Source organism: Astyanax mexicanus, chromosome 23, assembly GCF_023375975.1.
Source record: "Astyanax mexicanus isolate ESR-SI-001 chromosome 23, AstMex3_surface, whole genome shotgun sequence".
NCBI classification, from domain to species: Eukaryota; Metazoa; Chordata; class Actinopteri; order Characiformes; family Acestrorhamphidae; genus Astyanax; species Astyanax mexicanus.
The window spans coordinates 26,380,837-26,406,069 of NC_064430.1; the positions used below are offsets into that span (position 1 = coordinate 26,380,837).

General features: G+C 36.9%; 1 protein-coding gene across 1 annotated transcript in view; it reads left to right on the forward strand.

The window, feature by feature from the left end:
- The window catches only part of cdh8 (cadherin 8), a 229,058-nt gene extending 212,600 nt beyond the window's left edge, over nucleotides 1-16,458 (forward strand). The window contains exons 11-12 of the mRNA XM_049471151.1: nucleotides 12,440-12,691; nucleotides 13,787-16,458. Coding sequence (XP_049327108.1) covers nucleotides 12,440-12,691; nucleotides 13,787-14,280 — 746 coding nt within the window. The 3' untranslated portion in view covers nucleotides 14,281-16,458. The remainder of the gene's footprint in view (nucleotides 1-12,439; nucleotides 12,692-13,786) is intronic.
- Nucleotides 16,459-25,233: the final 8,775 nt, after the last annotated feature.

Genomic DNA, 25,233 nt, shown 5'->3' on the forward strand with positions numbered 1-25,233 from the left:
CCAATTTCACCTTCCCCATCAAACCCAACCCATACTCCATAATCCTACCCCAATCAAAACCCACTCCTACTCAACCTACCCCAATAAAACCCACTCCTACTCAACCTACCCCAATAAAACCCCACTCCTACTCAACCTACCCCAATAAACCCGAATCCTACTGAACACACACCAATGAATTGTCACCCATACCCCAACTACCCCAATCAAACCCCACTCCTACTCAACCTACCCCAATCAAACTCCAGTTCTTCTCAACTTACCCTAATCAAACCCTACTCCTACTCAACCTACCCAAGTCAAACCCAAGTCCAACTGAACCTACCCCATTAAACCCAAATCCTACTCAACCTACACCAATAAATTCTCACTCATACCCAACTACCCCAATCAAAACTGACTCCTACTTAACCTACCCCATTAAACGTAAATTCTACTCAACCTACTCCAATAAATTCTCACTCGTACCCCAACTACCCCAATCAAACCCCACTCCTACTCAACCTACCCCAATCAAACTCCAGTTCTTCTCAACTTACCCTAATCAAACCCTACTCCTACTCAACCTACCCAAGTCAAACCCAAGTCCAACTGAACCTACCCCATTAAACCCAAATCCTACTCAACCTACACCAATAAATTCTCACTCATACCCAACTACCCCAATCAAAACTGACTCCTACTTAACCTACCCCATTAAACGTAAATTCTACTCAACCTACTCCAATAAATTCTCACTCGTACCCCAACTACCCCAATCAAACCCCACTCCTACTCAACCTACCCCAATCAAACTCCAGTTCTTCTCAACTTACCCTAATCAAACCCTACTCCTACTCAACCTACCCAAGTCAAACCCAAGTCCAACTGAACCTACCCCATTAAACCCAAATCCTACTCAACCTACACCAATAAATTCTCACTCATACCCAACTACCCCAATCAAAACTGACTCCTACTTAACCTACCCCATTAAACGTAAATTCTACTCAACCTACTCCAATAAATTCTCACTTGTACCCCAACTACCCCAATCAAAACCGACTCCTACTCAACCTACCCCATTAAACCCAAATCCTACTCAACCTACACCAATAATTCTCACTTATACCCCAACTATCCCAATCAAAACCGACTCCTATTTTCCCACTCTTACTCCAACTACCCCAATCAAACTCCACTTCTCAACGTACCCCATTAACCCCAACTCCTACTCAACCTACACCAATAAAACCTCACTCATAGCCCAATCAAACCCCACTCTTACTCAACCTCTTCCAATCAAACCCCACTCCTAATCAATCTACCCCAGTTAAACCACACTACTACTCAACCTACCCCAATCAAACCCCACTCATACTTACCTACTCCTAGCTGCCTCGACCCCTTGCCTAAACCCTGAGGCGCTGTCATGCTTTCCCAGAGCTCAGGGTGAAGAATCCTCATCTGGTCCCATCTGTCTGTGGTGGAGGTAGAGCTGGGAGACAGGACATCAGGAGGCGACGGGACGTCAGGAGCCTGGATGGTTTTTAATTAAAGCGAGGTTTCTGTAAACGAGGCAGGTGTGATGGTAGAAGATATGAGGAAGCGAGGAAAAAGCAGAGAAAACGTGGAGGTAATTTTCAGGTTAGATTGTGAGTGTTGGGTCTGATACCTCACACTTTTGTGCTCGTGTGCTGATTACAGAGAGTCAGGCATAGGCTTGGCAGCTGTTGATTACTGTTGTCTTCTTCTGGTGGTTGATAGTCTTGAATAGGGATTTTCTATTTTAAAAAGGCTGTTAAATACAATAAACACCATAAATATATTGGTAACAATGGGAAATATTTGTTTTGCATCAAATCTACTCTATACTAAAACCAAAGCTTTCTTGGATGGGACATTTTCTGAATAGTTTTTGCATGTAATGTACAGAATAATGCATTTATTGAGCATTACAAGAGGTATTTTTACGTACAAATAGGGAGTATGTTCCTGTTCACACCTGGCATTAACATCCAGTTTCCAAATTCAAATGAGGCACCTAGTTTTGCTTGTGCTCCAACCACAAGCACAATGGTATTTTCAATGGTGGATGGTGTGGTAACCCCAGTTTCTACATCTGGTCCTTGAGATGTATTTAAACCTGTATAGACAACTTCAGTTTCTGAATCTCTGATTTTGCTATTTATAGGTTTATGTTTGAGTGAAATTAACAATACTGTTTAATTCTATAAACCACAGACAACATTTCTCCCAAATTCCAAATAAAAATTTTGTCATTTAGAGCATTTATTTGCAGAAAATAAAAAATGGCTGAAATCACAAAAAATATGCAGAGCTTTCAGACCTCAAATAATGCAAAGAAAACAAGTTCATATTCATAAAGTTTTAAGAGTTTTAAGAGTTCAGAAATCAATATTTGGTGCAATAACCCTGGTTTTTAATCACAGTTTTCTTCATGCATCTTGGCATCATGTTCTCCTCCACCAGTCTCACACACAGCTTTTGGATAACGTTATACCTTTACACTCCTGGTGCAAAAAGTCAAGCAGTTCAGTTTGGTGGTTTGTTGGCTTGTGATCATCCATCTTCCTCTTGATTATATTCCATAAGCATTTTTTTTTCATTATGTAACTTTGGTTTGGGTATAAAATTCTCAGATATTGTTTTATAAGCATATTTACCCCTCTACCACCATACCTTCCTTACCTCAGAATTAAACGTGTGTCCCAATGCTTTTGTCCAGTTGTCCAGTCCATATAGTTTGCTTGAAAGCAGGGCTATTTTTTGCTCTGTGAGCAAAACGATGTGGTTTGGTTTGAGGTGAGGCCAAAAGTAATGATTAGATACGACATAAAACTGTAATTACAACTTGCTCCAATAATTACACAGTCTATGCTGCAGTTATTATTGTGGAGAAAAGAGGACAGTAGGAACTAATTGCTGTCACAGGAGAAAACACACAAACACACACATGCGCACACACACACACATGCACACACACACACACACACACACACACACACATACACACACACACACTGGTAAATCTCTTCCTGTGAGGCTGTGAATAGCTCCTGATTTTGCCCCAGATAAAGCAGAGAGACTGGAAACAGACGGAGCATCACTGATAACGACCTGTTAGATTCTCCACTGAGAGAGAGACACCGAGACAGAGAGAGAGAGAGAGAGAGAGAGAGAGAGAGGGAGGCTAAAAAGTCAGAGATACAGACATATAAATATATATACACTAATGGTGTATTCATACATAAATTGTAATTTATTTTGGTTCAAATTTATTAACTAACAATTTCTTCTGGGTTTGGTTTTGAATTGTTTTTTTTTTTTGTTTTGGTGTTGGTGTTGGTGTTGGTTTGGTTTGGTTTGGTTTGGTTTTGGTTTGGTTTTGGTCGGATTGGTTTTAGTTTAGGTTTGTCTGGGTTGAGTTGGTTTGGTCTTGATTGGCTTGTTTTTGTTTGGTTTGGTTTAGTTTGGTTTTGGTTGGTTGGTTTTGTTGTGTTGTGATGGGTTGTGTTTGACTTGTGTTTGGATTGGCATGGTTTTCTCAGTTTAGTCTACAGTAGTTTGTCTTTGGCTTGATTTTTACTTTGTTGTTATTAGATTTGGTTTTGTTTGGTTATGTTGTATTGGGTTGTATTTTGTTGGGTTGTATTTAAATTGTGTTTGGATTGGCATGGTTTGCTATAGTTTAGTCTGGTTTGTTTTTTTTTATTGGTTTGTCTGTTGTTTTTAGTTTGGTCTGGTTTGGTTTTGGCTTGGTTTGTCTTTGTTGTTCTTAGATTGGCATGGTTTGGTTTTGGTTGAGGTGGGTTGGGTTAGGATAGGATGTGTTGAGCTTTGATTTTATTTGGGTTTGGTTTGGTTACCTAATGTGGTTATTGTATTCATAGCTACAAAGAACCAAATCAATCTTTGGTCTGGACTTGCAGACTTTTCAGTTTGGTCAAAACAAAGAGCTGTTCTCAATCTGGATCAACTGAAACATTGTGCAATTCATTTGCAGTGTGAATACACTTTTTTTAATAGTTTGCACTCTCAGACCAATGAGTCTGAGAAGGTGAGCCGTGTCACAATTACCCAGCAAACAATATAAGAGGAAAAAGAAGTGGTGTTGTGCCAAAATTTGACTTTCCTTGGTGATTCCTTGGTGAATCTAAATGTAGATTAATCATTATTTATAAACAGAAATAAAAGGACTCCGATGGGAATCTGTTAAGCTCATTCTGCTGTGTAACAGATTTTGGCAGGGAGGTAAAATTCAGCACAGCACCTGAAAAGGTACAATGACAAATTGACAACACACTCCTGTGTGTTGCTAGGTGATGATGACAGGATGTAGCAATGCTATAATTTTGAAGTGTGAAAACACCATGAGAGAGTGAGACATAAAGATAGGTAGAGAGAGAATGAGAGAGAGGAAGAGAGAAAAAGAGAGAGACTAAAAGAGAGAGAGAGAGAGAGAGAGAGTCAGTTTGTTCGCAGTGAAGCTAAAGATGGCCGTTTTATCCCAGAGCTCAGTGAGGTCAGCAGCTTTTGATGGACAGCCCGAGGCATCCACTGCTCTCTGCCAGCTTTACTCTTTTACTCTGCTACTCTGGAGTCCTTGACTGTGTGTGTGTGTGTGTGTGTGTGTGTGTGTAAAGGGTCTATATCATGCCAAAGTGCATTTTCCTTACTGAAGACAGTGATGTCGTGTGTCAGCGCTGGTTAAAGTTCAGATACAGCACATACCGTCACTGTCATATCTCCAAAATATCAATTTTATAGAAGAAGAAAAACCCTTCTTAACCTGCAGTAAAAGTCAATGTAAAAAGTCTTTATTCCAAATCGCTTTTAAGCATTTCTATTGGTCCATTCAACATGGAATTCTATAATATTCTATACAATATTAAAAAAGGATTCACATTAAAATGAAGAACAAGGTTGCATTTGATGGTCAAATTAAACAGGAGCTTAGTAAAAGGTTGAAGCCCTTGGAATATATTTATATATCTACTTCAGTTTTTGAATCAGTTTATCTGATTTTGCTATTTATAGGTATATATTTAAGTAAAATGAACATTGTTGATTTATTCTATAAAATACAGACAATTTTTATTTATATAAAAGTAAATGCAACAGACATGTACATTTCTTGTGATGAAAATGTTAGAGCACCTCCACATTTACTCCTACTTAAAATGTCTAAAATTAGAAATAGGTACAGCATATCAACTGTAGATGATCAGAGGGTGCTTAAGGACGTTCTGAGACCATCTGTCTTATGAACAATAAAGCTGAAGCACAGATGAACCATGCAACATGACAATGACCCAAAAAACTTCAGTAAATCCAGCAGGAAAGGTCTCAAAGAGACAGAAAAAGGGTGAGCTGTAGAATGATGTGATGCTGTAGAGGATTTTAAACATGCTTTGCAGCAGGAGAAGTCACTTTAAAAGTTCTAAAATTAAAACAAAACAAAAAATAACAGAAATTTACATTTCATGTGATGGAAAAATTAGAACAATTAGAGTTACTTAAAATGTCTAAAATGAGAAAAAAAAAGCAAATCAACTGCAGATGATCAGAGGGATCATGAGATCTTGAGGAAATTTTGAGACCATTTGTACAAACAACAATAAACCTGACGCATAGGTGAACCATGCAAAATGACCTAAAACGTTCCAGAAAATCCAGAAAAAAAGATAGTGAGTTCTAGAATAACCCAGTCAGAGCCCTGATCGTTATCTAACTGAAATGCCGTGGGGGATTTGAAACATGCTGTGCAGCAAGAAACCTTCCAAACATCACACAGCTGAGAGAATTCCACATGGAGGAGTGCAGTCAATATATGACTGTAATTTTACTGTAGTTTTAAATAGAAGCATGTTTTAAGTTAAACAACCAATGGGATACTGTACTAAACAAAGTGCGTACATTGGTAGAGTACGATGTATAAAATCAGAGCACACATGTTTAGATCCTATGTATAAATGAGATTTTACTCTCCTTTCAGTCTTCCCAGCATCCCTCCTGTTTTCCGGCTGCGCAGTTTCCAAGTCTCCTTGGCTGGTTAGTAACGTCAACTGCATAATTTTCCATCCTGAAGATTCTTTTAAGTAACTCCCTGCAGCCGTGCTGAGGATCTACAGAGGCGTGTAGAGCGTCTGGAGGATGAGGAGGAAGAGGAGGATGATGATGGTGATGATGATGATTCCCACCTGCTCTCAGCAGGCGAGGGTAAATCCCCCCCCCCCGGAGCAGCCTGGGATGTTTTGTTGTTTTGTTTGGGATGATAACACTGACGGCGATGGCGACAGGGGTTCTGGACAGGAAGTGAAACTGAGACAACAGGCTGTGATGATTGGAGGCGTGTCTTCATCCTGTCCTCAAACCCAACGCTCGCGGTTTAGACACACCAAATCATTAAATCATTATTTTACTTTTTTATTTAAATACAAACTATGAAGAAACCAAAAATCAACCAATCAATCTTTATTTTCACTTGTTAATAAATTGAGGGTAACCCCCATTTTCAATGCAACTGAGCATTTACAACTTAAAGTACTGAATTTGTTAATTAGGTGAGCTGAAACAAGGAACTTCAAAAAGAAATTAATAAAAAATAAATAATAAAAACATTGGAAAAAACGAACTAACAAACAATATAAGATTTAAAGCAATAATATAATATTATAAATATATAAGTATACAAGTATTTACATATACATATTTAGGTAAAGCAATAATATGAAGAGATAAATAAGTATGATTATATATAATAAACAGAAAAGTATTGGAAAAAAACCAAACTAACAAACAATATAAGAAGAAAATATTAGGAAGAAGTCAAATAATTCAGAATAAAAGGACAAGTGGACAGACTAAAATGTAAAGCAATAAAATAAAGAGATAAATTATTAGAATAAATGATAACAAACACAAATAGCTAGCTAAAATAACACCAAGAGTACAGTACAAAGAAAGTATAAAGAAATGATAAAAATGAAATAAAATGAAAGGTAAAACATAAATAATAGAATAAATGAAAGGACAAAATAAAATTAAATAAAAAGGTAAAACTCAAAAAATAAAACAAGGAATAAAAAATGTTAAACAAACTAGATTGTGTTTAAAAGTAGCACCTCTTGCTTAGATGACATTTTCTCTTAAAGGGACTGAAAAATAACTTAAAAAATCAATAAAGTATTTAACTAAGTTTATAAACAAAACAATAAAAAATAAACGGTAAAAGCATTACAAAAACAAGCAAACACTTAGATTTAATTAGGAAGAAATACATTAATTCGGAATAAAAGAGAGACAGTTAAAAAATGTAAAGCAATAAAACAAAGAGATACATTATTAAAATAGTCAGTGATAAACACACACAAAAAATAGAGCAACTAAAACAACACCAACAATATAAAGAAAGTAAAATGACAAATATAAAATAAAATAAAAGGTAAAACTAAAGATAAATAAAAAAAATGCCAGAAAAAAAAAAAAAAAACGTTTCATAAGGTAATCACAAAAATACTAAAAGTGCAAGAGTTCAGTGATCCAACATGCCATAATATGAAATATTGCACTCTCTGTATCCAAAAATGTGACTATTTTGCATGCACACATGCATGTTATAACAGTGCTGAAATGATACTTATTGTGCAGCCCTAGTTGGGATGCTATGGGTTAAAATTTTAATCTTTAATAACTGAGCCACAATAAATACATAAATTATTTTGATAAATAAACAAAATTATGATAAAACCCTCCCAAACTCCCACCCCCAGAAACAATAAGAAATAATAATAAATGAACATTCTCTGTATTGTATAGTTTGGTAATATCTCTCATTAAGTTGAATATTCCCAGGCTGTGCAGCCGGAGTTTGAAGGTGGCAGAATTTCTGTCAGAATCTTCTGATAAACTAAGACAAATTAGTGTGATGGACAATTTTCTCCCTGCACTGGTTTATTGCACACATTGGAGGGAAAGCAGTGTTGGTGTAATTAGAATGATAAAGCGGCTCTCGCTGCATTCGCAAATAATTGCTTTGTGATCTTTGGGAGACAGAAAAAAAAATAAAGTTGTGTTTATATATTTTTTTCATTAGCATGTTTATTAACTTAAATTAAATCTCCATCACGTTCGTTTTAGCGAATAGGTGCCGCGGAAAAGAACCCGTCCGGCCCCTCGCTTTCATTAGCGGCGCAAAGGTGACGGCGTTCACCTTCATAAAGCAGTGAAATAAACCTCGCCGCTTCTCAGACAGCCTTTCATGATGAAAAAGTCATTTCCATAACTCATTTATTCTACTCATCGCTGCATTATCTCAGTGTTTACTCCGCCTCACAGCATTCTCCTCAACCCCTTCTCTATCTTTCCCCGCAATGTGTCTCCTGCCTCGCGCTGGAGACGATTACAAACACATTTCTGCTGCTGCTGAGGAGGAGAATCTTCAAAAAATATAAAGAAAAAAAAAACAAAAAGAAAAAAAACCTTCATTCCTGCCCTGAAGGGGTTGTTGCTGATGTCACTATCAGTTGTTTTAGGGTCTATCTTTACAGAATTTACAAGTTTCTGTCATCAACTGCTGTGGTTTTCCTTTATCTACCTGTTCAACATCTGTTACTTAGTATTTAGTACACCAGTGATGACTTTCTTCTTCAGGACATTCCAAACAGTTTCAGTTTCAGTTCTCTCTCCTTCCCTGCAATTCTGCCTTGCAAGCCCCAGAGACAGACGAAATGCAATGCACTGGAGACGATTAGAAACACATTTCTGATGCCGATGAGAAAGAAAAACTTCACTCCTGCCCTCTGGAGGTTGTTGCTGATGTCAGTATCAGTTGTTTTAGGGTCTTTCTTTACAGAATTTACAATGTTTCTGTCATCAACTGCTGTGAGTTTCCAAACAGTTGTTCCAGTTCTCTCTTTAGAAATGTTAGATAATAATAAAAAACCCTTCACTCCTGTCCTCTGGAGGTTGTTGCTGACATTACTAACAGTTGTTTTAGGGTCTTTTTTACATAGATAACAACTGCTCAGTTTTTCCTTGGTCTTTTGGTTCGCTATCTGTTGCTTAGTACACCAGTGATGACTTTCTTCTTCAGGATATTCCAAACAGTTGTTCCCATTCGCTTTTTCTGCACATCTCATACAGAGGAAACGCCAAGCGCTGGAGACGATTAGAAACACATTTCTGCTGCTGCTGAGGAGGAGAATCTTCAAAAAGTTTAGAGAATAAAAAATAAGAATAAAAACCCTTCACTTCTGCCCTCTGAGGGTTGTTGCTGAAATTGTTTTAGGGTCTTTTTTTACAGAGCTCACAATGTTTCTGTCATTAACTGCTGTGGTTTTCCTTGGTCTACCTGTTCAACATCTGTTACTTAGTACACCAGTGACGACTTTCCTCTTCAGGACTCTCTTTTTCCCTGAATGTGTCTTCAGCCTTCCACGCCCAAGACGGAGGAAACGATGAGCACTGGAGACGAGTAGAAATACATTTCTGCTGCTGCTGAGGAAGAGAATCTTCAGAGAGTTTAGAGAATATTAAAACAAAACACAGCAAGGAAATAGCAGATGAAGGACTAGATAATGACAGACGAAGATTTTCAGAAGAGCCATCGCTGAAGGACAGCACTTTTCCAGTCCACTCTTTTCTCTCCACCTCCTGACATTTCCAGAAGGACTGAGCTGGAGCGCTTCAAACCCGAGCATATGTGCATGTATTTATAAAAAATATTATCAGTCTTGCAGGAATTAATTCACAAACACACACAAAAATCTTCCAGACTTCTTTCAAAAACTTATTTTTTACAAAACTCAATGTAAAAAATGTTTTTTTTTTTATTTATTATTTTTTCTTTTTTTACAAAAGTCATTTTGGAGCATGTCTGTTGGTAAAACGCAATATAATTGTAAACAATAAATAATACAATATGTTTTTCTTCATAAGAAGGTTTCAGAACATTACTACTAATTTGTACCACCAATCCTGTATAGCTGCTATTACTTTCAGCATACTACTGCTATATATCTGTGTTTTATATTATATAATATTATATTATTATTTTTTTTTATATGGTTTAAAAAAATACTTGTAACATATGCAATGTTCAATGGCTTCTACTGTATTTTATTCTATAATAATTCAATATGTTTGTGTTCACAGTTTATGTTATGTTAGAATTTTGTATTGTTATTCATAGTTAGTTTATTATATTTTGTTGGAAATACCTTATGATAATCTTTATTAATATACAATTGACTAAGTATTAATTGCTGTGAGCAAAATTTGAATCTTAACAAATGTTTACTTGACACTTCATATATTTACCAATGCAGGGATTAACATTTAGAAATGTTAATCACTGTTTGATAAGAATTTCAACCTAAAACATGTACAGTTGTGGTCAAAAGTTTACATACACTTGTAAAAAAACATAATGTTATGGCTGTCTTGAGTTTTCAATAAGTTCTACAACTCTTATTTTTCTGTGATAGAGTGATCGGAACACATACATGTTTGTCACAAAAAACAGTCATAAAATTTGGTTCTTTCATAAATTTATTATGGGTCTGCTGAAAATGTCACCAAATCTGCTGGGTCAAAAATATACATACAGCAACAAAATTTGTCAATTTTGGTGATGTAGCGAGTTGTGTCAATCAAATTAGCTTCATGTCATGGCCTCTTCACTTCTTGTAAGTGATTCTGATTGACTACAGCTGTTGACTTCTCATGAGCCCATTTAAATAGGGCTCATTTGACCCAGTGATTAGACTCAGCTACAAAAGCTACAATGGGAAAGTCAAAGGAACTCAGTGTGGATCTGAAAAAGCGAATTATTGACTTGAACAAGTCAGGGAAGTCACTTGGAGCCATTTCAAAGCAGCTACAGGTCCCAAGAGCAACTGTGCAGACAATTATACGCAAGTATAAAGTAAGTGCATGGAACAGTTGTGTCACTGCCACGATCAGGAAGAAAACGCAAGCTATCACATGCTGCCGAGAGGAGATTGGTCAGGATGGTCAAGAGTCAACCAAGAATCACCAAGAAGCAGGTCTGCAAGGATTTGGAAGCTGATGGAACACAGGTGTCAGTCTCCACAGTCAAGCGTGTTTTACATCGCCATGGACTGAGAGGCTGCCGTGCAAGAAAGAAGCCCTTGCTCCAGAAAAGGCACCTTAAGACTCGGCTGAAGTTTGCTGCTGATCACATGGACAAAGATAAAACCTTCTGGAGGAAAGTTCTCTGGTCAGACGAAACAAAAATTGAGCTGTTTGGCCACAACACCCAGCAATATGTTTGGAGGAGAAAAGGTGAGGCCTTTAATCCCAGGAACACCATGCCTACTGTCAAGCATGGTGGTGGTAGTATTATGCTCTGGGGATGTTTTGCTGCCAGTGGAACTGGTTCTTTGCAGAAAGTAAATGGGATAGTGAAGAAGGAGGATTACCTCCAAATTCTGCAGGAAAACTTAAAACCATCAGCCCGAAGGTTGGGTCTTGGGCGCAGTTGGGTGTTCCAACAAGACAATGACCCAAAACACACATCAAAAGTGGTAAAGGAATGGCTAAACCAGGCTAGAATTAAGGTTTTAGAATGGCCTTCCCAAAGTCCTGACTTAAACCCCATTGAGAACATGTGGACAGTGCTAAAGAAACGGGTTCATGCAAGAAAACCATCACATTTAGCTGAACTGCACCAATTCTGTCAAGAAGAGTGGTCAAACATTCGACCTGAAGCTTGCCAGGAGCTTGTGGATGGCTACCAAAAGCGCCTAGTTGCCGTGAAAATGGCCAAGGGACATGTAACCAAATACTAATGTTGCTGTATGTATATTTTTGACCCAGCAGATTTGGTGACATTTTCAGCAGACCCATAATAAATTTATGAAAGAACCAAATTTTATGACTGTTTTTTGTGACAAACATGTATGTGTTCCGATCACTCTATCACAGAAAAATAAGAGTTGTAGAACTTATTGAAAACTCAAGACAGCCATAACATTATGTTTTTTTACAAGTGTATGTAAACTTTTGACCACAACTGTATGAATTATGGTTCATGTTTGTAATATATGTATATAAGGTATATATCTACAGATATGTGTAAATAAAAATACATGTGTAAAAAATACATGTATTTAAAAGAAAGGATTGACTGAAGTTCAGTTCACTTATTTACTCTATGTAACATTTAAGTCTTGAAACCAAGTTGAAGTTACTTAAATTTATCTGAAATTAAATTTGAGTTGCGAGACTTTTTTAAAGTAAATTTTACACGTCATTTATTTCAGTGTATATCTACTGTAAATGCCATCAAATCCTCCTCACAGCAATGTTCCAGCATCTAGAGCATGGAGTAGAGCAAAAGAGGCACTAAACTGTGGTTAATCTAAGGACTGTATGGATAAATGAAAGTATTTCTGTTTTTCTGCTCTTCCAGATAACTCCATCAGTATCGTAACGATGCATAATGACTTCCGGCGGCAGAAGCAGGAGATGTACTTCCTGCCCATCATAGTGACCGACGACGGAGATCCGCCCATGAGCAGCACCAACACCCTGACCATCCGGGTCTGCGGCTGCAGCCGAGACGGCACGGTCCAGTCCTGCAACGTCGAGGCCTTCGTCCTGCCCATCGGCCTCAGCATGGGCGCTCTGATCGCTATCCTGGCCTGCATCATCTTACTGCTGGGTACGACACTCTAGAAGCTTCACACATCAAATTTTAGTTACTTTATTTTAGTAATTCAGTTCAAAATGTGAAACTCCTATATTATATAGATGTATTACACACAGAGTGATCTATTTTAAGCTTTTTTTAAATTTTATTTCAGTCAATGAAAACCCAAAAATCAGTGTCTCAGAAAATTTGAATATTATATCATAAGACCAACTGGAACTTTTGGCAGTGTGGGCAGTGTGCCAAGTCCTGCTGGAAAATGAAATCCACATCTCCATAAAAGTTAACACTGTACGGACTTGCTGCCAACATTTATGGAGATGCGGAGATTTCATTTTCCAGCAGGACTTGGCAAACAAATGCATTCAAAATTTTAAGGGACAGAACAACACGAAGCAGATTCGATTTTATTTGATTAAAATGTTGATTAAAACCATGTATCACTTTCTTTTGTTCCACTTCACATTTTATGTGCTACTCTGTGTTGGTCTATCACTGAAAAATCTCAATAAAATACAATATAAATAAATAAGAGATCACTATGATTTTGCTATTTACAGATTTATGTTTGAGTAAAATGATTTTTCATTGTTGTTTTATTCTATAAACTACAGACAACATATAATTTCTTCCAATTCCAAATGAAAATATTGTAATTTAGAGCATTTATTGGCAGAAAATGAGAAATGGCTGAAATGACAAAAAAGAAGCAGAGCTTTCAGACCAATGCAAAGAAAACAAGTTCATATTCATAAAGTTTTAAGAGTTCAGAAACCAATATTTGGTGAAATAATTCTGGTTTAAAAGCACAGTTTTCATGCATCTTGGCATCATGTTCTCCTCCACCAGTCTTACACACTGCTTTATGCCTTTACTCCTGGTGTAAAAATTCAAGCAATTGAGCTTGGTTTGATGGCTTGTGATCATCCATCTTGCTTATGATTATATTCCAGAGGTTTTCAATTTGGTAAAATCAAATCTCTTATCTTTTTCCAGAACTGTATATTTAATTTTGTGGTTCTAAAGTGAATGCTGTTGTATACTGAACTGAGTGTATCTACAATTGTCTCAGTTTGTGATGTAGTATTTATTTTTTGTCGTCCGCAGTTATCGTGGTTCTGTTCGTGACGCTACGGAGGCACAAAAACGAGCCGCTCATCATCAAGGACGACGAGGACGTGCGGGAGAACATCATCCGCTACGACGACGAGGGCGGCGGGGAGGAGGACACGGAGGCGTTTGACATCGCCACACTGCAGAACCCGGACGGCATCAACGGCTTCCTCCCTCGCAAGGACATCAAACCGGACCTGCAGTTCATGCCCAGGCAGGGCCACCACTCGGGGCCCAACGGCGTGGACGTGGACGAGTTCATCAACGTCCGGCTGCACGAGGCGGACAACGACCCCACGGCGCCCCCATACGACTCCATCCAGATTTATGGCTACGAGGGCCGGGGCTCGGTGGCCGGCTCTCTGAGCTCGCTGGAGACGGCGTCGTCGGACTCGGACCAGAACTATGACTACCTCAGAGATTGGGGGCCACACTTCAGGAGACTTGGGGAGCTTTACTCTGTGGGCGAGAGCGACAAGGAAACTTGACCTCGGGACCCTTCAGGGCCTTTTTTGCTTTTACCTACATGACTTACGCTGTGTGTATCACGCTGACTGGGGGGGTTGCCAGATTGAAGAACGACACAAGGCCTCCTATTGATTTTATTTTATTTTATTTTATTTTTTCTTCTTCTTCTTTGTCCTCGAGAACTGAACCTGAACTTAGAAAGACTTTTTAGCTTATTAGTCATACGCCACATCAAAAGTGCAGCGTCATAAATTAACGTCGGGCTAAACTTCAATACAGTGTCTGTAGTAGGAGGTCAATGATTCTCGTGGAGTGATTTTAGATTACCGTCATTGAGTGTCTAGCAGTAATTTTGGGTATTTGTTGTTCACTGTGACCACCGGAAGCATCAAACGAGTAGATTCTTGGTAGTCGCTTGAAGACTTGAAGACGTCGAGGCTTCGAGACTTGAGGAAAACGTGGTTTTTACGGACTTTAACCGGGTTTTGCGGATTACGGACTGCGAAGGCCTCAAATGGCGCCACTCCCAAAACCGACGCGCTCAGAAAAGCTTCAACACAAGGAACATTAAACACGTTACAGCAACCCTACGAAAAACCTACAACCTACAAAGCAATATATGGTCTACATTACTTTGCTGAATGTATGTATGAACATTGTTAAGGTGAGCATAAAGACAATAAAAAAACAGTACAGTATATTGGCTTTAATAGGTACTAGTTGAGATACCATTTAATACAGAGTGGAATCATTCCGTATTTTTACGGAATATCCCGGGCGAGCCTCGATAGGGCGGCTTCGGCTTCGCTTTATACGAAAAAAAAAAAAAACAAACACTTTGTATTCATGCTATTATCAGTGTGTTTCACACTCAAAGATTAGTAGCCTATAAAAGACTGAGACGAAGACAAAAAAATAAAACAAATAAAAACATGTAGAAAACGCGTAGAAAACAACGAGGCCTTCTTTTTATGGAAGCAAACAACGTTAAATACGGTTGTATTTAAGCATTTTTTATTTTATTTTATTAAATTTTTTTGCATTTAAAATTAGTTTCTTCCCAAAATCAACTCGTGTTTTTCATCATTATACGGTAGTATTATTTATATTAATATAAATATTAAAAGTATCCATCGCCAGTCGTTCATTAATTGTTGTTTTTTTGTGCTGTGGGTATAATATAAAACGGAGACGAGAAAAAAATAAAAAAAATAAGAAGAAAAAATATTGAAACACACACACACACTTGTGTCATTTCAGTTTATTCTTCCTTTTCTGCTTTGTTTCACTGCTGCGTTCGTCACATGCGTTGAGCTATTTTATAAGCGCTGGAATTAATAATTGATAAATTGATCAAAATCAGAACTACTGTACCAGGCTGCACTTAAGGCTGCAGAGGGATACTGAGGTGGTGAATTGTGCTGACTGTGATTTCCACAGAGGATCTGGGGAGAAGGAGGATTCGGGAGAGACACAAAAAAAAAAAAAAAAAAACTGAGATTTTATTGATACTGTGTGTGTATATATTAATATACTGTATACAGTGTTACCAGTGATCATTTCAAGCACAATAGCTGAGTGGATTTAGTTCCTGTTTATATCTGACCCCTGGAAATTTTCTTGTTTTGCTTTCTTTTTTTTTATATTTATATATATATATACATTTTTTTTTTCTTGGTTTATTTGTTTCAATCAACTCTATACTGTACACCCCACCGGTAATCAAGCCCATAAAGTAACGGAACACACTGCAGACATGTGCTACGTAACGTGCTACGCTGTATGATATTAGAGAAGAAAACTGAAGTAAAAAAAAAGAAAAAAAAGACGTGTACATAGTCACTACTGCTGACATTTTAGCTGGCTTTCTTTACCAAGCTTTCTTCCTTACTTTCTATTTTTTTAAATTATTTTCTGCTTTATTTGTTCGTTTCTTTTTTTTTTTTTTTGTCTATGCACGTTGGCTCTTGCACACGGAGATCAAAAAATGGCACTATAGCTGCGTGCATTATTGGGTTTGTACTGATACAGTATGGTCATTTTCAGTAGGACTGGACAGTATAGACGACATGCAGATCATTTTTATACTGTGCTTTAATGCTTATATACTTGTATGTTTAATTATCTACTCTCTGTATTGTAATCTAAGATACCCATGTACTGTTTCCTACTTTGTGAAATATATTTTTATAAATATTTACGGGTGGAATATTTCTTCAGCTCCGGCCGAACTCGAATCCAGCAGGATCTGACCTCAGACGATCTCTGAGGTTGTGTGTTTTTTTTTTCCTGTCAAAATTATTAAATAGGACTAAAAATCTCTCTCAACTCTCTGCATAAAAAAATAGGAAACATTTTTTTTTTCAACATTTTTTTTTGCCTAAATACATACATCTCTGGAAAAAAAGGAAGTCTTTTTTTGTTTTTTTGCATAATTAAACACAATTAAAATGCTTTTATATTATAAAGAACTATAGATAGAACAGTGAAACTGAAACACCTGTCATTTTAGTGTGGGAGGTTTCATTGCATCAGTAAGAGCAGAGTGTGAAGGTTCAATTAGCAGGGTAAGAGCACAGTTCTGATCAAAATATTGCAATGCACACTATAACATTATGGGTGACATACCAGAGTTCAAAGGAGGACAAATTGTTGGTGCACGTGTTGCTGGCGCATCTGTGACCAAGACAGCAAGTCTTTATGATGCATCAAGAGCCATGGTATCCAGGGTAATGCCAGCATACCCCCAAGAAGGACCAACCACATCCAACAGGATTAACTGTGGACGCTGTAAGAGGAAGCTGTCTGAAAGGGCTCTTCGGGTGCTAACCCGGATTGTATCCAAAAAAAACATCACAGCAGAATTCAATGTGCACCTCAACTCTCCTGTTTCCACCAGAACTGTCCGTCCCCACAACAAATTATTGTGGTCTAAATCCAGGTGTTTCAGTTTTATTGTCCAACCCCTGTATATTATATTTCACCAGGAGACGTAATCTCTCTTAATCTTTCATGTCTCTATTATTCATTTATTTATTTTTTTGCATTACAGATGCACATTCTATTTTGCCGTACTGCTGTTTTACCTTCTCATACTTCTCGATTCATCTGCTTATAACCAGCCTTAATCTCTTTATAACTACTACTGCAGTTTAATCTCTTTAGAACTGAATCAGGATAGACCTCAGAGGAAGTATTAGAGTCTGATTTCCCTCTTTCTTTTTTTTTCCCCATCAATCGGAAAATCCTTCGTAGAGGAGATTTTGATAGCTTTAATTATCTGTTCCTCATAGCGTTCCCAAACAAAGTAGAAGCTTAGAAGCATACCAATCCCCTTTCTCTTCACATCTTTAAAAAAACACACTGATTTTATCTTTTGAGACGCGGCTCCTCTCTTTGTTAATCCCACTGGAAGATTAGAATTTCTCCTCAATGTTATCTGAGATCCGTCTTTTTCATGAATAACAAAACTTCTTCTTGATCTTGTCAATTACTTCCTGTCTGGGCGGGGGAGCGACTTTATGTGACCTGTTATTGAGACGCTAGCAGAGCTATGCTAAGCTATGCTACGCTAGGCAAAAGCATGTGCACATACAGGACTACATAAGCGCATTAATGAAAACACAAATGTACTCACACACACACATATATACACGCATATACACACATATACACACACACACAGAAACATAAGAACACTACTATTTATTCTCTCTGGCATTTAGACAGTGCCCCCGGGGTGGAGATTATAATATCAAATACAGAATTTGAATTTCATTATTCTAGCATAATGTCCTCAAACCACCCCAGAAAACGTGATTTCTCCACGGTGACAGCGTGTGTATACAGTTACAGTTATAGTAGAGGAATTGAACAGATACAGGCCGAATGATTAAAAGCGTAATTTATTCCAGAAAGGCGAAAAAAAAAAGAAGAAGTAAAAAGAAAAAAGACGTCCACCGCATGAAAATGAGTTGCAAAGTAGCTCAACTCACAAGTTAATTTCATTTCTCTTCGTGCCGCACAGTGTTTTGGTCTAAAGTGCTCTAAAAATGCATTTATTTGAATCTCCAGCCTTGAATAAATGTCAAATAATGCCTTAGTCTGGAGGATTTTCATAGAATTAAAGCAATACACTCTTTGGCCACTTTATCAGAAACCACTTCCTTGTAGATCTGCCTTTTTTTCAGAAATAGCTGAAATGTGCTTTTTTTGAAGTAGTGCTGCTTCGAATTTCATCAACTTAAAATATATATATATATATAAATAAAATGTTATAAAAATGTTTTATCAGAGGCACACTGCTCAGCCCATTCACCTCTCCCTTCTGCCCCACCCCTAAACCCATACATCACCCACTGCCCCTCCCAAACTACTCCTTAGCTACTAGTTGAAATCAGCTAAAATAATCAGGGGGTTTAGTTACCCTTAAGCTCCACACTAAAGGAGAAGCACTAAAGTTTTCAACATTCTTTCAATACATTCTTTGGCCAGAAACCCCATCCTTGTAGATCAGCCTTGCTGGAGTTCAGCTAGACACAGTAGAACATCTGTTGGTGGCTTGAATAGAAGTTGAAGTGTTCTTGTAAAAGCCACTAAACCCTAAACCATATATATATATATATATATATATATATATATATATATATATTTTCATTAATAGATAAAATATGTTCCATTGAAGTAATGAAATGTACTAGTCCTGCAAAAAAATGTTATACACCTTTTATAACCTTTAAAAAGGCTTTTATTGCTGTCATTTCTGCCTCTGTAGCGCCCTCTCAGGTTCAACTGTGACGTCCAACCATCTGTGTCTCACCGCTATCATAGGCACACTGCTGCTGCTTCAGCTCAGCCAATCAGCTCTCTCTCCGGCTCTGCCCCTAAACCCATACATCACCCAGTGATCCTTCAAAACTACTCCTTAGCTGGTAGTTAAAATCAGACAAAATCAGGGGGTTTAGTTACCCTTTAAGCTCCATACTTAAGTAGAAGTGGTATTAAGTAGAAGGAGTATTCAACATTTGTTTTTGTACTTAAGTATTGCTTAAAGTAATTTATTCTAAAATGTAGTACTCAAGTACTGAAAGTAAAAGTAGAAAATACATTGCACAGTAGCTCAACTCACAGGTTCATTTAACATCTCTTCTTGCTGCACAGTGTCGAATGAAGCCTTGAATAAATGTCAAAGAATGCCTTGATCTGGATTGTCCTCACATACGTAATTAAAGCAATAAACTCATTGGCCACTTTATCAGAAACCCCTCCCTTGTAGATCTGCTTTGCTGGAGTTCAGGTAGACACTGCAGGACTGCAGTCTGTTGGTGTTCATTTTGTGGTAAGACAACTTCTATGTCTTCATCAAATCTACAATCAAATCCTCACAGCAATGTTTCCACTGCAAATCATTGAATAGAAAGACTTTCCTGGACAATCGAAACATTTATTCAAGAAATAAACAATAAATTATTGGGTGACCCAATACTTTTGGGGAGCTGTTAACTGTGCAGTTTCTGAGGCTGGTAACTCTGATGAACTTGTCCTGTGCAACAGAGGAACTCTTGCTCTTCCTGATGAGAGCCAGTTTCATCTTTACATTTTTGATTGTCTTTGCAGTGTTTCAGATTGACTAACCTTCATTTATCATAGTCATTTTTTTATTTCTTGAGCCATAATCTGGATTAGAACATTACTCAAACAGAACTATTCACTGTATACCTGTAACTCTACCTCTTCACTACTTTACTCAACAACTGATGCTCTCAAGCTTTAAATTAAGAGGCAAAAAATTCAAGTAATTAACTCTTGACGAGTTCAGCACAGCTGTTAACTGAAAGCCTGGATTCTAGGTGATCCTACATCATAAAGCTGACTGAGAAAATCCAGCCAAGATGTGTAAAACTGTCTAATCTAAACAGTTTGTTTAACACTTTTGTAAATAATGAAAAAAAAAACACTGAATTTAAGCTGTGCCCACAATTTTGACTGGTACTGTCCTCCAGCTTTCAAGAATATCTTCTTCTATTGACCTCCTTTCATTGTGGACATGCGTGCAGGTGTCCTCTGGCAGATTGCAGCCATCATTTTGGGTTAATGGAGGAACTGGAAATGCCCAGGCTCCCCATTAACTGTCTCTGACCGGATGCTTCATGTTATGTATGGTTGCCTGGTTGCAGAAAAATGTACTTCTGGAACAGAATTGACTGGTAGGCCCTGATGGCTCCCAGAGCTTCCAGTTAGATTATATAGTGGAGAATTCCTGCCTGTACGACTGCCCAGAGACTCCATCCGAGAATCCCCAGTTAAAAGGCTGATTCAGACTGGATTAAAGGTACACGCTGTCCTGAGGTAATCTGCTCTATACTGGAGATATTCTGCGATTTCATTTCCATCATTATCGACTGCGCCCGTGTTTTCCTCCCTCCTCACCTGAGAAGATTACAGACTGAATTATTTATCATTTCTCACAAAACTCAGCAGCTCTGATCATTTCACTGCCAACCAGACGTACACTCCATTCACTCCATCATTACCCAGACAGATGTGGCCTCACATCTGGAAAACTGGTTCTGACTGCTGCTACTGGTTCTATTAACTCTCCTAGTGGATGCATTCATGTTAAACACTTCCCAGATCATCCAAACAACGAGCGATTTGGGAATGTCTCTCAGATGGTTGCTTAGTCTGGGTGGTAGAACTTTATCTCCATCCTTTAGAGCAGCATTTTTTAAATGGTGGGGACCCAAAAGTGGGCCACGGACACATTCTGGCCAGGTTGTAAAATGAAACTAACAATTAAATTCCAAAAAAATATATATAATAAAAAAAATAAATTTTAAATGTTTTACTCGTCTTTTTTATTGGGAAAAAAGCAGACAGACATAGTTTCTTACTAATATACTCTGAATGCAAAGATATAGAGAAATGAAATATCAAATTGTTTGGCCTTATGTACAGTGTTCTGTGCAGTTTTGATATTTTATTTTATGGTAGTACCATTTATACAGGTGCTTGTCATGTTCATCTTTTCTTAAAAAAAGAAATCACTTTTAAATTAACTTTGCACGCATATGTATGTTTTTTTAAGGCATTTTCTTTTTTCAAATAAATTAGTTTGGTTTGTATTCTATAAAAGTGGACCATGACTTAATAATCATGAGAAAATGTGGGTCCCGGACTGAGAGCAGTTGAGAACCGCTGCTCTAGAGTGTCAAAATACCAGAAAAAGAAAAGAAAAGAAAATCAAGAAGGTCAGAAAAGCAATATACCCAAAACTTATTATAGACACTTCCAATATATAAGCTGCTAGAACAGAACATTACTTTTCAATCTTATTCACTAGGGGCATAAGAAAGTATCAAAAAATACTGTATCAACTGATTGATTTATATTGACTTTTACAGTAAGGTATCCTTGTCTAAGAGTTTAGGACTAATGTAAATCCATGCATAAATAACAAACAATTAATAAAGGATGTTCAGTTTTTTTATTATTCTCAATTTATTTTTTACTACTGGCATGTATTATAAAGAACTTATGGTAACACTTCCTATGAAGCCTGTATTCATAATGCATTATGAGTGTATTTATAATGCGTTATATGACATACATAATGCCTTATAATGACTGTAATAAGCTTGTATAATAACTCATAAGCGCTTACAATGACATTCATAACACATTATAAGCTACAAGTATAAGGATTTATAAAGCCAGGGTTTATAATGCCTTATAATGTCTGTTCATAAGAACGTTGAACATACTAATGTTGTAATGCACTATAACACATATATGGTATATTCTAGTATCACAAGTTATAATACATTATAATGTGTATCTTTAATTTTTAAATTAAAGTACATAACACATTATAAAGCATTATATACAGTCATTACAGGCTTTAAGTGAAGTGAGTTTTTTATATGCCTTTTACATGTAAATTTTACTATGCCTTAATGTAATGCCTCATAGAGCATTATAAGTGCTCTTTACTGGCTTTAAGTGAAGTGTGTTTTGGTAATGCTATTATACTTAAAGAATATTCGCTTGAATTAAAAAAAACTTACAAAGCATTATAAGTGCTCTTTACTGGCTTTAAGTGAAGTGAGAAACGCACATAGATTCACAGAATGGATTCACAAACAAGACATACAACTCATTCAAAAACAAACGATTCAAAAACATAATTTATTGTAGTTAAGCAATTGCACATATTGTACACAGAACAATTGTGTTTCTATTTCTCTCAATACATTTCAGTACAGTCAATGTGTGAGAATGCAAGTATCAGTACAGTTAAATTGCGGGAGAACTGTTCACAGCTTTTTCGAGAACTTTCTGATGTCATGCAGAAGTCGTCCAAGGATCCCGTACCTGTGCTTTCTACCAAGCCAGTGGGAGCACTGTACTGATACTTGCATTCTCACACATTGACTGTACTGAAATGTATTGAGAGAAATAGAAACACAATTGTTCTGTGTACAACTATGTACAGTGTGATTTGATCTTGATAAATATATGAGGAAATCCTTGCTTAATCTTTTACAAAATACGTTGCAATTGCTTAACTACAATAAATTATGTTTTTGAATCGTTTGTTTTTGAATGAGTTGTATGTCTTGTTTGTGAATCCATTCTGTGAATCTATGTGCGTTTCTCACTTCACTTAAAGCCAGTAAAGAGCACTTATAATGCTTTGAAAGTTTTTTTTTTTTAATTCAAGCGAATATTCTTTAAGTATAACAGCATTACCAAAACACACTTCACTTAAAGCCAGTAAAGAGCACTTATAATGCTCTATGAGGCATTACATTAAGGCATAGTAAAATTTACATGTAAAAGGCATATAAAAAACTCACTTCACTTAAAGCCTGTAATGACTGTATATAATGCTTTATAATGTGTTATGTACTTTAATTTAAAAATTAAAGATGCACATTATAATGCATTATAACTTGTAATACTAGAATATACCATATATGTGTTATAGTGCATTACAACATTAGTATGTTCAACGTTCTTATGAACAGACATTATAAGGCATTATAAACCCTGGCTTTATAAATCCTTATACTTGTAGCTTATAATGTGTTATGAATGTCATTGTAAGCGCTTATGAGTTATTATACAAGCTTATTACAGTCATTATAAGGCATTATGTATGTCATATAACGCATTATAAATACACTCATAATGCATTATGAATACAGGCTTCATAGGAAGTGTTACCGAACTTATTTTAAATAAAGATATATGTCATTTTTATCGATTTCACCTCAAAACAGTCAATATTTTCAGTAGCCAACACAAGATGTCAATTTTTTTTCAAAACTGTTTTTTGACAAGACAAACAAAAAATAAATAAAATAAATACAAAATAGCATGTAAAACATTGTATATAAAAGCCATACAATAATTGTTATTAATGTATTTGATCAGGTGGATTCGTTCTTGGAAAGCATAGATGTCAGATGTTTCTTGTAGTTTTAGTAGTTAGTAGTTAGTCAACAGATTTGTGCCGATCTCATGTCATATTCATTAAGTTTTAAGAAATCAATATTTGGTGGAATAACCCTGGTGGTTTCATGCATCTTGGCATCATGTTCTCCTCCTCCACCAGTCTTACACACTGCTTTTGGATAACTTTATGCTGCTTTACTCCTGGTGCAAAAATACATATACATTGTATATATACATTGTATATATATATATATATACAGCTATACATTGTGGCAGAGCGAAATATCAGTGTGAACGCTAAGTGAACTAGACCTGAACTGTTGCAGCACTGTATGATTTTCTGCTTTGATCTGGACCCAACGAACCAATCTACAAGTATAAACGCGTCCCAAGTTTGAAACGTCCTCATTTGAAAAAACCAAGGGCTTTGTGGTCATCTGCGTGTCCATTAAAAATCACTCTGGTTAAGTGTATGTAAAACACGGCCTAGCTGTGGATCCGCTTCCCCAGCGTTCATCTCTGGCCCATTCCACTCAGATGGGTGAATAAGTGGGAGACGGCATCTGTGCCCATTAAAAGGACATCTATAACGGAGGTCAGCGAGACAGAATGAGGCATCATTCGCCCAACAGATCAGCGGAGCGACAGAAGTACAGAAGCACCAGATGACGGCCAAGTTGGACTTATTAGTTTTGCTGACAGCTCCTGAACTTTTGATAGGCAGATGAAGTTTATTACTTATTTATTTTTATTTTTTTCCCATTTATTTAGTTCATTAGTTTGTTATATTGGTACCACTTCAAAAAATAAGGCTCCTTTATTAAGGGTTTTAATAGTGTCTATGAGAGAGTTCATTAATGTTTAATAATTACTTTGTTAACACTTTATAAACCATTAATACGTACACAAAAACACTCACAACATATCCTACTTTGTGTTCTTTTTTTATTCCATAGGTTTAAAATTAGGCTCACAAACCAGAACGGTGCTGGTTCCACATCAAAGGCTACTTTTGGCAAAAATTAGCCAATCATGTAAAGGTTTCCCAGAAAAGTGTAGATTACTGTGTTACTGCAGCAAATATGGACAAACTCATGCCTAATCCACTTGGGTTTGGTCTTATGGACAAGGACTAAGCCTGGGCTATACAGCACTGTGAATGGAGATGTGTAGTTTAGAATTTGTACTCTAGGTTTAGACTAAATGCACGTCCAGGAAACACCAGGTGAGCAGTTGTGAGCAGGTGTCCAGTTGCAGGTGTTTCGTTGTCCTGAAGTTACTCTACATAAACAATAAAATCGAGCCGGGCCCGGTTCTGTACTTAGCCCGACTCCGACCTGTTTGTGCGTTATGGAGAAGCAGCCAACCTCTAATAATGAAAGTGGAAAATTAAGGATAATAATGGTGTGATGAAACATAATATTATGACTAAATGCCCAATTAAATGTAAAAGAGGGTAATACATCACGCAGTTTGAGTTAATCAACCAGAGGATAGATCAAACGGTAATTATA